We start from the raw sequence: 14,021 nt of genomic DNA, 5'->3' as shown, positions 1-14,021 counted from the left end.
CACGATTTATCATAATAAAAATGTCCTACCTTGAGCTGTTCTTCCATCAGTATCTTGGGCAAAGGATCCTTTCTTGGGAGAAATCGTCTTTTGGTGGAAAGCTGTCCTCTTGCCATGTGGAAATGTCAACTGCGTTCGGGATGAACTGAAAAGCGTGCCCAACTTTTCACATCGTTGCAAAAATAAATGTCCCAAAATCGCACTAAACGGATATAAATTGCTATAAAACGCTTTAAATTAACTACCTTATGATGTTTTTAACTCCTATAACGAGTGAAAAGATGACCGGAGAAATATAACAGGCTAAACTAACGCTTGGAACAGGTGCGCGCCGGTGTCCTCTAGGCTCATGACGCAGCTCCCAAAGAATGACTAGCTTCAGGGTTTTTTCATTTGTAGGGCCTGTGAACGCGCAATCGACCCCGTTGGAATCGTCATCACGTAAAGGCATCCAGGGGAAGACGTAAGAAGTGTCCGTATAGTCATAGCAACGACAGTGCCCTTATAACTGACTTCAGAAGAGTGGCCAACATTTCTCAAATCTGACTCCATGTCAGGGAAATTGCTGTAGAATGGGCTCTGTTCCACTTAGAGACAAAATTTCAACTCCTATAGAAACTATAGACTGTTTTCTATCCAATAATAATAATAATATGCATATTGTACGATCAAGGATTTTGTGGGAAGCCGTTTAAAAAATTAGCCAAATTAGCATAAATAGTCTAAACAGCGCCCCCATCCCCAACAGGTTAACAATTATACAAATAAAACATAATAATACATTTACATTTAAGTCATTTAGCAGACGCTCTTATCCAGAGCGACTTACAAGTACATACATTCTTACTTTTTTTGTACTGGCCCCCCGTGGGAATCGAACCCACAACCCTGGCGTTGCAAGAGCCATGCTCTACCAACTAAATTGATAAAAATATAATAATCCATAAACACTTAAACCTGTTTTTCAAAAGTGAGTTAGAAGTTAATACGTCTCTTTTATCAGCAAAACATAAGATGCCCAATCATGCAAAGCCTCAGACGAGGCATGGAAAAGTGACCCCCTCTCACAACCTGTCGGTCTCAGCAGATGCTAGCTCAAAGAAGCACCAGCATGGTTCGGAATGGGTATGGCCAAAGGTATTACAAAAATTCAAAATTGTATTTGAATGGAACTTTAACCTTTCTAGGACACACGTTCCGCTAGCGGAACCCCCCCCCCCCCACAACATTCCGCTGAAAAGGCAGCGCAGGAAATTCTAAAATATTTTAGAAATATGTAGCTTTCACACATTAACAAGTTCAATACAGCAAATGAAAGATAAACATCTTGTTAATCTACCCATCGTGTCCGATTAAAAAACAAACAAAACAAAAAACAAAAAAATGCTTTACAGCGAAAACACAACATATGATTATGTTAGATCACCACCAAGTTAAAAAATCACAGCCATTTTCCTAGCCAAAGATAGGAGTCACATACAGAAATAGAGAAAATGAATCACTAACCTTTGATGATCTTCATCAGATGACACTCATAGGACATCATGTTACACAATACATGTATTTTTTGTTCGATAATGTGCATATTTATATCCAAAAATCTTAGTTTACATTGGCGCCATGTTCAGAAATGCCTCCAAAATATCCAGAGAAATTGCAGAGAGCAACATCTAATAACAGAAATACTCATCATACACTTTGATGAAAGATACATGTTTTACATATAATTAAAGATACACTTGTTCTTAATGCAACCGCTGTGTCAGATTAAAAAAAAACTTTGTAAAAAGCATGCCATGCAATAATCTGAGACGGCGCTGAGATTTAACAACGTTTCTCTGCCATGTTGGAGTCAACAGAAATACGAAATTACATCATAAATATTCCCTTTGATCATCTTCATCAGAATGCACTCCAAGGAATCCTAGTTCCACAATAAATCGTTATTTTTTTCGATAATGTCCATTACTTATGTCCAAGTATCTACCTTTGCTAGCATGTGAAGTACATGTGTCCAAACGCTCGTGCAAGTCACGCATAACGTCGGACGAAAACTTCAAAAAGTTATATCACAGGTCGAATAAATTTGTCAAACTAAGTAGAGAATCAATCTTCAGGATGTTGTTATCATATATATCCAATAACGTTCCAACCGCAGCATTCCTTCATGTCTGTAGAAGTTATGGAACGCAAGGCGATATCATGAGGAAAGCGCGTGACCAGGAACTGGCAATCTGCCAGACCACTGACTCATTCCCCTCTCTTCCGTATAAACTTCATTCAATGTTCTACCGACTGTTGACATCTAGTGGAAGGCGTAGGAAGTGCAAACAAATCCATATCTTCCTGGGATTTGAATAGGTGAAGAGTTGGAAAAACAACCAGCCTCAGAATTTCCACTTCCTGTTTGGAAGTTTGCCTGCCATATGCGTTGTGTTATACTCACAGACATCATTCAAACAGTTTTAGAAACTTCAGAGTGTTTTCTATCCAATAGTAATACTAATATGCATATATTAGCGTCTGGGACAGAGTAGGAGGCAGTTCAATTTAGGCACGCTATTCATCCAAAGTGAAAATGCTGCCCCCTATCCCTAAAAGGTTTTAACTACTGGGTGTAAGTATTTATCCAGATCTATATCAGGTCATTCAGCCCTGCTGGCTTCATTACCAATCAGTAAAACGCCTCAAGAAGGTAGAGGTTTGGCACTAACTAAATAAATAATCCTACATTTGTAACATTTCTGAACACTCATATCGACATCATTTTTAGCACCAATATCACTCTGCCTCCCTATACATTTTTATAAGGTTCTTAAGAGAAAAGCCCACTCTACCCTAACACATACCTTCTCAGCATCTGAGACAGCAGCGGTAGAAACTGTATTTGAGCGGTTTAACCACATTTGATGTAAGTGCCTCCTCATATATTCAGTTGAGGTTCTTAATAAATCCTAATTTGTCACTAAGTATAATATTAGGTAGTGCCTTCTATAAGCGTATCGCAAGGGTCTTAGTAAGAATCTTGCAATTCACATTAAGTAGGCTGATAGCTCTAAAATTCCCAGGTTCTGTAGTATCTCTGTCCTTTTTAGGAATCAGCGATATCAAAGCCTCATTAAAGGTGTGCGGAAGGGAGACATTTTTAAATGCCTCCAGGTTTAACCACTGTCAATACAGGTACAATAATGTCAGTATACAGTACCTGTTAAAGTTTGGACACCTATTGTATACCACCCCTACCTTGTCACAACACAACTGATTGGCTCCTGCACATTAAGAAGTTAAGAAATTCCACAGATTAACTTTAAGAAGGGACACCTGTTAATTGAGTTGCATTCCAGGTGACTACCTCATGAAACTGGTTGACAGAAAGCAAAGTGTGCGCAAAGTTATCAAGGCAAAGTGTGGATTCCATGTGTTATTTCATAGTTGTGATGTCTTCACTATTATTCCACAATGTAGAAAATATAAAAAATTAAGAAAAACCCTTGAATGAGTAGGTGTGTCCCAACTTTTGACTCGTACTGTAGTTTTATAATATTTTACTGGAAGGCCATCCAGCCTAGGTGATTTCCCTGCTTTCATAGATAAAATGGCGGCTCTAACCAGTACAGTCCAGGTCCTCCACCTTGCTATCTGATAATCTAGGTAGTTCAAAACCAGACAATAAAGCATCCATATCTATGGGACTCGCTGAACAGAAGAATGTATATAAATCTTTATAAAAACATTGAAACACACTGTTTATCTCTTTGGATGAGGTCACCATCTTATTGCTCTTCTTAATTGCTGGAATTACGCCAAGTGTGTTCTGCAGTTTTAGTTGCCTGTCTTCTCACCTCCCTCATAAAAAAAGTCTAAACAGTGCATATTCTGCCATTTTGTTATACATTTCGTGCAACTGAAATTTAAATTTACAGGCACTTTCAAATGTCCTGCACACCCCAGTTTCTAATCTTTTTACTGCTTCACCCCCCCTCTCTCTTTTTGGACACGTGTGCTATAATTTTCCCACTAATATATGCTTTAGAGGTTTCCCATTCTGTGGAATCCTTTTCAGTTGAGCCTATGTTGATCTCAAAAAAGGATCTAAGATCATCTGCTAGTGATTGGCTAAATATCTCATCTTGTAATATCAATCAAGTTTATTTTATATAGCCCTTCGTACATCAGCTAATATCTCGAAGTGCTGTACAGAGACCCAGCCTAAAACCCCAAACAGCTAGAATGCAGGTGTAGAAGCACGGGATTGTAGCATGGTGTTGTCTAAATCTACCCTTCCTCACAGTTTATATCAACATGTAACTTTACTATAGCATGACATGTGAGGGCAATGGGACCAATCTGGCAAGTAATCCCATTTACCATGAAATTAGATATCAAGAATAAATATATTCTGGAGTGTGTCTTATGACAGTGGGAGAAGAATATATTCTCTATCATTAGGATGGACTCATCTCCATATGTCTGTAAGGCCCACATTCTGCTAGCATATGTGTTGCAAGTCTATTCTTTGGTGTGGAGTTACCTGTAGATTTACTTATATTAGTCATGTCCATCACTTGGTTAAAATGTCCAGCAAGGATGATCTGCCCCTCCGTATTTCCCAGTATAACGTTGACCTCGTGAAAAAAATCTGGGTTCTCCTTGTTTGGGAGCATATATGTTGCATAACACTACCGTAATCCCATTTATAAGAGCCTCAATGCAGATGCGCCTGCCGTACTCATCAGTGTTGCTTCAACATTGAAACATTTGAAGTATTTTGCTCATCAGAATAATCACCCCATTTTTGTTTTGAATGAAATGAGCTATGATAAACTTATGCAACCCAGCGTCAACATTTTAGTGCCGCTATCTGTTAATTGTGATTCCTGTATGAACACAATTATCCGCCTGCTTTGATTTTAAATATGTCGATCTTTTTCCTCTTCTCTTGGTTACCAGAACCGTTTATATTCCGGTATTATGTTTACATAACCATTATCCATATTTGCGCTGAGTAGTTATAGCCTGTGAGCAACAAGTGTCCCATTTTAACACAGTTGACAACTCTAATGAACATCATTATATAACATTTCACAATATATGCTCCAGCTGTACAATAAAACAGTGTAAATAAACAGAGAAAACAAATCCCAAAATAAAACAAGACAAAGCAACTAGGAACGTAACGTTGCTTCGCAATGAGTCAATCATCACAGAACTGTATTTGAACCCGCAGAAGATAACCTGCACTCTCAACTAAAAGATTCCTAATGGCCCGTGAGGCGCTTGAAAGGATAAATTAGTCCCGCAAACACATAGGCTACCTTAATTTGTATAGTAAACGGCATCCAATTGAACTTGTATTTTACCTTGTCTCGTCGTTATCTAGGCCAAACTCCTTGCTCTAGCAAGAATCTCTCAGCCTCCACATTGTCCTTGACAATCATTTTATTTCCCTTCCAAATAAAGAGCAGGGTCGCTGGGAATGCCAGTGTGCCTGGCGTTCTTCTCGTGGTGTTTCTTCGCCGTTGCAAACTTCTTCCTCTTCATTGCCAGTTACTTGGAAAGGTTCCGGGAAAAAAGACAGCCGGCGGCCTTCCCAACAACAGCCTTTCGCTGATTTAAGTACCTTCCCCCAGGCTGTAGATCGTAGGGTCGGATGAGAACCATTCTCGGGGGCCTATTCTCGTCAGGCATGGTTAAACAACGATGGGTTCGTTCAAATTCGTCCCTGTCATCAAATCCTTCTGCCATGATTTTCTGCACACAAGATGAGTCCACCACCAGCCTCACGCCTCTTTCAGATTAACCAATCTCACCCTATTTCTTCTACTTCTGTTCTCAAGTTCTTTGACACGATTACACAATATATACACATTTTTCTCGTGATTGTCTTTACCCTTCTCCAGACGGCCAATTTCTCACATGGAATAGCCTTCATTTCTCAGAACAAGAATAGACTGACGAGTTTTAGAGAATCTCTTTGTTTCTGGCCATTTTGAACCTCTAATCGAACCCACAAATGCTGATGCTCCAGATACTCAACTAGTCTAAAGAAGGCCAGTTTTATTTAATTCGCAGAACAGTTTTCAGCTGTGCTAACATAATTGCAAAAGGGTTTTCTAATGATCAATTAACCTTTTAAAATGATACACTTGGATTAGCTAACACAACATGCCATTGGAACACAGGATTAATGGTTGCTGATAATGGGCCTCTGTACGCCTATGTTGGTATTCCATTGAAAATCAGCCGTTTGCAGCTACAATAGTCATTTACAACATTAACTATGTCTACACTGTATTTCTGATCAATTTGATGTTATTTTAATGTACATTTTTTTTTTGCTTTACTTTCAAAAATAACATTTCTAAATGACCCTAACCTTTTTGAACGGTAGTGTATACACACAGTATATTTACAGAGCTCTATTACTAGCACACACATGCATGGGCAGACACGCACAATGCATGTATACATTCAGACGCGCAAATAGACCAAGACACACACAGGCATGCACGCAAACACACACTTGCTTGTGCAGACACAGGTAAACACACACACACACACACACACACACACACACACACACACACACACACACACACACACACACACACACACACACACACACACACACACACACACACACACAGCCCCTCCTAACCCTCTATATTCTCCCTACAGAGTCTCTGTTCCAACTGCTGCTGGAGACGACAGTACGCAGCACGGGGATGAACGACCCCACGGGGCAGGCCCTCACCGCCCTGTCCTGTGCCTGCCTCTTCAGCCTGGTGGTGTCCTGGGGAGACACGGGCAAGACCCTGCAGGCTGTCTCCGCCATTCTCACCAACAACGGCAGTCACGCCTGCCAGACTATCCAGGTGAGACGACGCTGTGCCACACAGCTCAAAACGATTCAACACACTTCCCCACTCAGGTTAGACTGGTTAAACCTGCTTCACACCACCAGACTGTCTCAAGGCGGCAGCATCTGGAGCTCTGAAGGAGAGCAGAAATTACTTTGGAGAAAATGTCAAGCTTCTGTTTCCCACCCTCTTATGTTACCCCGCCCGCATTCTTCCGGCAATTAAGTTTCGAATATTTGTGTGTTTGAGCGATACTGTTTGTGTGTGCATTTGTCTGTCTGTAACCATGTTTTATCCAACCTTTTAATGCGAATAAAGTCATGCCATATAAAAAATATATCACGACAGGTGTGATGAAAACAGCAAGTGTCGATACAATTTTGTAAATGTCAACAGACAATTTGTTGTTTCGTCGTGGTGGGATCTTTGTGTCGGAGTTAGTTATGCGACCATTGCGATGGAAACGGTTTTATGCGCAGATATTGTTAGAATAACCATGTCGATGTCAAAATGCAGTTATGCGATGCTATGTTGTATGGTTTTCTCACTGTGACCTGGAAAATAATGCAAAATTTTTTAGGCTACAGATTAAATAAATTATGATTTTAACTTCACAGGGTGGTAAAAGTGCACAGGGATGAGTTTGTTTTTCTTAAAAAAAAATATGTGAATTAATCTTATGTAGCAACTTTATAAATTTAGTTTTTTACATTGGATAAAAGGAGACTCAGAGCTAGAAAATGGTATATCATACACTCCAGTTGAGGAAGGATGAGAAAGTAATTTTGATTTGGAAGTTGATAAACTTGAAACCCCGCTTTTGGGAAAATGGCCTTTGAATGTTTTGGTACACCTACTGGAGAGCTCTTCTTTGTCTACACCCATTCACCATTGTTCACAGCCTCTTAAGCCTAAGCCCCACCCATCTCTTTAATGATTCACAGTGTAGTTAACAACCAAAGATTGCAAGACTAAAAGTGGTGAAAGTAGAGGAACTTTATCTAGTCCTTGGCCTATATCCTAATCTGACTTTGGTCCAGGTCATGTTCTTCATATTACTGTCTCTGGTAAACACACACTATATCAAATAAAATCTGTTTATTTGTAACATGCACAGGATACAGAAGGTGTACACGGTACAGTGAAATGGTTACTTGCGTAGTGGAGTCTTTTTTGTTTAGACATGTAGCTAGCTAGCTAAACAATGAACCATATTCCCAACTAATGCCGCATTCAAAAAAGCTAAATTTGAACGTCATCCAACTTTCTAGAGCTCCTGCACAGATCATACACGTAACGTTAGCTACTGAGCCAGCCAGCTAACGTTAGCTAACAGTACGCGCAAACTTGCAATGAAAACGACTTTCTGGCAAAATTTGAAACGTAAAGTTGAAGTTGGAAGTTTACATAAACTTAGGTTGGAGTCATTTAAAACTTGTTTTTCAACCACTCAACAAACTGTAGTTTTGACAAGTCAGCTAGGACATCTACTTTGTGCATGACAAGTAAAGTAATTTGTCCAACAATTGTTTATAGACAGTGAATTATAAGTGAAATAATCTATCACAATTCCAGTGGGTCAGAAGTTTACATACACTAAGTTGACTGTGCCTTTAAACAGCGTGGACAATTCCAGAAAAGGATGTCATTGCTCTAGAAGCTTCTGATATGCTAATTGACATAATTTGAGTCAATTGGAGGTGTACTTGTGGATGTATTTCAAGGCCTACCTTCAAACTCAGGGCCTCTTTGCTTGACATCATAGGAAAATCAAAAGAAATCAGCCAATACCAAAAAAAAAAAATTGTAGACCACAAGTCTGATTCATCCTTGAGAGCAATTTCCAAACGCCTGAAGGTACCACGTTCATCTGTACAAACAATAGTACGCAAGTATAAACACCATGGGACCACGCCGCCGTCATACCGCTCAGGAAGGAGACTCATTCTGTCTCCTACAGATGAACATACTTCCGTGCGAAAAGTCAATCCCAGAACAACAGCAAAGGACCTTGTGAAGATCCTGGAGGAAACAGGTACGAAAGTATCTATATCCACAGTAAAACGAGTCCTATATCGACATAACCTGAAAGGCCGCTCAGTAAGGAAGATGCCATTGCTCCAAAACCGCCATAAAACAGCCAGACTACGGTTAGTATCTGCACATGGGGGATGCTTGTAAGCTCAAGAACACCATCCCAACCGTGAGGCACTGGGGTGGCAGCATCATGTTGTGGGGGTTCTTTGCTGCAGGAGGGACTGGTGCATTTCACAAAATAGATGGCATCATGAGGTGGGAAAATATGTGCATATATTGACGCAACATCTCAAGACATCAGTCTGAAAGTTAAAGCTTGGTTGCAAATGGGTCTTCTAAATGGACAAATACCCCAAGCATACTTCCAAAGTTGTGTCAAAATGGCTTAAGGACAACAAAGTCAAGGTATTGGAGTGGCCATCACAAAGCCCTGACCTCAATCCTATAGAAAATTTGTGGGCAGAACTGAAAAGCATGTGTGAGCAAGGAGGCCTACAAACCTGACTCAGTTACACCAGCTCTGTCAGGAGGAATGGGCCAAAATTCACCCAACTTATTGTGGGAAGCTTGTGGAAGGCTACCCTAAATGTTTGACCCAAGTAAACAATTTAAAGGCGATGCTACCAAATACTAATTGAGTGTATGTAAACTTTTAACCCACTGGGAATGTGATGAAATAAATAAAAGCTGAAATAAATCGTTCTTTCTACTATTATTCTGACATTTCTCATTAAAGTAAAGTGGTGATCCTAACTGACCTAAGACAGAGAATTTTGACTAGGATTAAATGTCAGGAATTGTGAATAATGGAGTTTAAATGTATTTGGCTAAGGTGTATGTAAACTTCCGACTTCAACTGTATACGGCTACCTAACGGTGTTCCGTACACTTGACCTTATTTTAGCTCCAAAAAAATGCAATACTTCCAGTTCAACTGGTTGATATTCATACCATTGTGAAGCACAATTTCTTCCCTTTCCAGCAAAATCAATGACGAGACCTCCACGCTACCCGTCTCTGCATGATTGAAGAAGGCAATGGAGCTCCGCCGGGTCTTTTTAAAAATGGTGGCGCGGGAAGCGAAGGCCACTGAATGATAGTGATAGGGGAAGATGTGTCGTGTTGGGAAACTGCTTTTTTCAACCGATTTGTCAAACTTAGTGTCAAAACACTATAAAGTGTTTATATAATGTCTCATTACATACCTATTTGAAGGTTTGTGTCAAATTTGAATAGGGGTTTTCTTTTTTAGAAGTAAACAGCGGCTGTCGCTGCTTTTGAGCGTCATGATGGCATGCAGTAATGAAAAATACACTTGATTGAATTAAATATTAATGAATTCACGTGTAATTAACTTTACACTCACCATTGATAATGTCTTGATACATATATACCGTTTAATACGAGTTACACAAAGTAGGGAACTTTATTTTCAGAAGGGATGTATGTGAATCTGTTCAGAGAGATGAAGGAACATGTTACTTTTGTATAATGTTAATGAACGAAGCATGCGAATGACTAGGGTTAATATTATAACTTCCAATCGCATGGGAGAAATACTTTTATAAACCACTAAATGTTAGTAAATTACTGTATAAAGCAGCGATATTAATATAAAAAAGAAATGAAGCCGTAGTAACACCAACTCACCTCTTGTCCTCCCACTCCATCCATATACACTGAGTGTACAAGAACACCTGCTCTTTCCCTGAAATATGCAATAACGTTATGTTGGATTACATGGAAATCATATTCACATTTGTGTGTCCGTTTCCTTTGCACGATCTTAATAAAGTATGTTGCATGAACACAAAAAAACCTGTTTAATTGTATTATGACAGGAAATGTCTGGAAAGGGAAAGGCCTGACGAGCCCAAGAAACCGCACCACTACACCCCTGAACAGCTACAGGAGGTGAAGGCAGGGAAGAGCCTTAGGGAGGTGGCTCGTGCCTCCTGTCGGTACCTGTTTACAGGGAAGCCAATGGTCCAAACACGTTCCACATAGTTCATACAGTAACTATTGCAGTTTGGTGTCATGCTGTCTTTTTAAGGAGTTACGTTTGTTTTCTTTACCTACGCACAATCAAGAGCAGAAAGAGCGGCACACTGGAATGTTGCGTCTCAATTTTGGTTAGCGCATGTGATTTGTTAAGTTGAATAGAATTTAGGATATGCGTTACTGACCTGCACGTGAGATTTCACAATTATTGAACACAACTGTCCTAAATAGGTTGCCACAGCAAAAAAAAGAAAGCTCTTTGTGAGAAGGTGATGGGTTTGCTTGTGTAAATGCAGGTCAGAGGATGGTGCAGCGGTATTCCTTTTAAGATTCTGCACATCAAAGTCTTATGGAATTGATTGATTCAATGTTTGTTATTGATGACCGAATTGCCATTAGCACCTTACTCATGAAAAATGTGTTTTACTATTACCAATAATAATATTAAAACTAATGTTCATTTAAATCGTGAATAACGAAGTGTATATGGTTAAGCATGTTTTTAATTTGCAAGAGAAGCGCTAACCCCTGGTGGAAAGACGCTGTACTCCACACAATGAGTTTCATAATGCCGTATGTTACGTTGGTACACGTCACAATGTAATGTACAGCATCAGAGGTATGTTTTTTTTTCATCTTTTCTCATACTATTGGTCCATTACCATGTCAATCAACGCTTGAATAGAAATGTAGCTTACACCCCTGATTTTAATGCCAACACAGTCGCTACAGCCTCGTTTAAATGCTGCGGTTACGCAAAATGTGTACGGAACGCCGTTGGGTAGCAATAATATCTGAAAAGTTAGCTAGACTCTTCCCAGTATACATGGATGAATGCTTCTCCCGCTGTCATCGATGCCATGGTTGCCCTTAGTTTGAAGATGTAATCCAGAGACAAGCGTTTTATACAACAGCCTTCTTTCTGTGTTCTCTTTTTGGACTAGCTTTGCATTTGGAAATCTCTGCTTCCACAGGGCATTCCACTGATTTACAAACTCAATCAACTTCCTCCGTGACAACGACACTGTTTCTTCCACACCATTGTCACCAGAAGACTCTACAATGTCTGGTTCAATGAAAATGTAAGGCCAAAGCAGTTGGGCACTGATGTTGTGCGATTAGCCTGGCTCGCAGTTGGCGTTAAATTCATCCCAAAGGTGTTCGATGGGATTGAGGTCAGGGCTCTGTTCAGGCCAGTAAAGTTATTCCACACAGATCTCGACAAACCATTTCTGAATGGACCATGCTTTGTGTACAGGGGCATTGTCATGCTGAAACAGGAAAGGACCTTCCCCAAACTGTTGCCACAAAGTTGGAAAAACAGCCCCAGACCATTGTTCCTACTCCACCAAACTTTACAGTGGGCACTTATACATTGGGGCAGGTAGTGTTCTCCTGGCATCCGCCAAACTCAGATTCGTCCATCAGACTGCCTGATGGTGAAGCGTGATTCATCACACGCGTTTCAACTGCTCCGGAGTCCAATGGAGGTGAGCTTTACACCACTCCAGCCGACGCTTGGCATTCAGCATGGTGATCTTAGACTTGTGTACGGCTGCTCAGCCATGGAAACCTATTTCATGAAGCTCCCAACTAACAGTTATTGTGCTGATGTTGCTTCTAGAGGCAGTTTGGAACTCAGTAGTGAGTGTTGCAACCGAGGAAAGACAAATTTTACGCTCCACACTCTTAAGCTCACAGAATGGGACCACCGAGTGCTGGTGTGGCCTACCACTTCGCGGCTGGGCTGTTGTTGCTCCTAGACGTTTCCACTTCACAATAACAGCACTTACAGTTGACAGGGGCAGCTCTAGCAGGGCAGAAATCTGACGAACTGACTTGTTGGAAGGGTGGCATCCTATAACTGTGCCACATTGAAAGTCACTGAGCTCTTTAAGGCCATTCTACTGCCAATGTTTGACTATTACGATTGTATTTCTGTGTTCTTGATATTATACACCTGTCAGCAACACAGCAACAGGTGTGGCTGAAATAGCCAAATCCACTAGTTTGAAGGTGTGTCCATACTTTTGTTTATATATAGTGAAGGTTCTGATTTTTTTTTGGCTTAAATTGAGCAGAATTTGTCTACATTTTTATGTTCACTAATATAACGTGGGGCTAATTCACCTGAAGAAGAGGAAAATGAAAACACATTAGCTAGATTGCTAACTCTATAATAACATTTTAAATTTGTAATTTTAAATGTTATACAATCAGAATGGGTTTTTCTCTAGTGAAAGGGTTGCAAAATGTGACTACGTGAGCCCTGATAACAAACCAGACCTTTCTACCAAACGCTCCACAGTCAAAAAAGGCCAAAAGTCCACTTCATAGTCTCCCATTTCTATTAGTAAATTTCCATTAATTCTTCTTCTTTCTTAATCTTAATTCTTCCCTCCTCTTCGTCCCAGGTGCCGACCATTCTGAACGCGCTACAGAGGAGCGTGCAGGCTGTGCTGGTGGGCAAGATCCAGATCCAGGACTGGTTCGGCAACGGCATCAAGCGGGTGGCGCTGATGAACAAGTGGGTGTTGAAGGAGGTGACGATCGACGAGGATGAGCGCTGCCTGCTGCAGACCGATGGCTCCTTCCTCTACCTGCTCTGCAAGGACGGCCTCTACAAAGTGGGCTCCGGCTACAGCGGCACTGTCAGGGTACGTGGGGTGTAGGAAGGTGGGTTGATGTGTGTGTGTGTGTGTGTGTACGTGAGAGAGAGCGTATATGCTACCTTCTCTGCAAGGCCAGCCTCTACATAGTGGGCTCCGGCTACAGAAGTGACACATCATTGCGCACTGCAGGTATAGTCCTCATAGTTTCTTTGCCAGTTTATATAGAAAGGTTTTTAAAGCATTTTTGTAACGCAATGTTCTTCTACAGCTGTTTTTTTATGACTCTGTACCGCTTCTTTTAAAGATCGTATGCTTGTTGAAGTGAAAAGTAGATTACAGCACATACTAAATAAGACTTCATCATACCGAAATTCTTACAAAGCATTGTGTTTTCCTTCCATTGACTTTTGATCACACAGCCATAGGTTGAGTCCGAACTTAAACATTTCAAACACATTTCTCATAGGCAAATGTTACAGTTACTGCCCCAGTTGGTTGATAAGAGGAGACT

The 14,021-nt window shown here is 40.5% G+C and overlaps 1 protein-coding gene across 26 annotated transcripts in view; it reads left to right on the top strand.

Moving 5' to 3' along the window:
• The window catches only part of LOC129821430 (E3 ubiquitin-protein ligase MYCBP2), a 294,275-nt gene that overhangs the window by 41,826 nt on the left and 238,428 nt on the right, over window positions 1-14,021 (top strand). For all 26 annotated transcript variants that reach the window (XM_055879088.1, XM_055879085.1, XM_055879096.1 and 23 more), the window contains exons 5-6: window positions 6,679-6,875; window positions 13,313-13,555. In XM_055879088.1, the coding sequence (XP_055735063.1) occupies window positions 6,679-6,875; window positions 13,313-13,555 (440 nt within the window). The remainder of the gene's footprint in view (window positions 1-6,678; window positions 6,876-13,312; window positions 13,556-14,021) is intronic.

This window comes from Salvelinus fontinalis, chromosome 23 (genome assembly GCF_029448725.1).
Source record: "Salvelinus fontinalis isolate EN_2023a chromosome 23, ASM2944872v1, whole genome shotgun sequence".
In the NCBI taxonomy this organism is placed as follows: Eukaryota; Metazoa; Chordata; class Actinopteri; order Salmoniformes; family Salmonidae; genus Salvelinus; species Salvelinus fontinalis.
The sequence above is the reverse complement of the archived record's forward strand: the minus strand, read 5'-3'. Positions and strand labels throughout refer to the sequence as shown.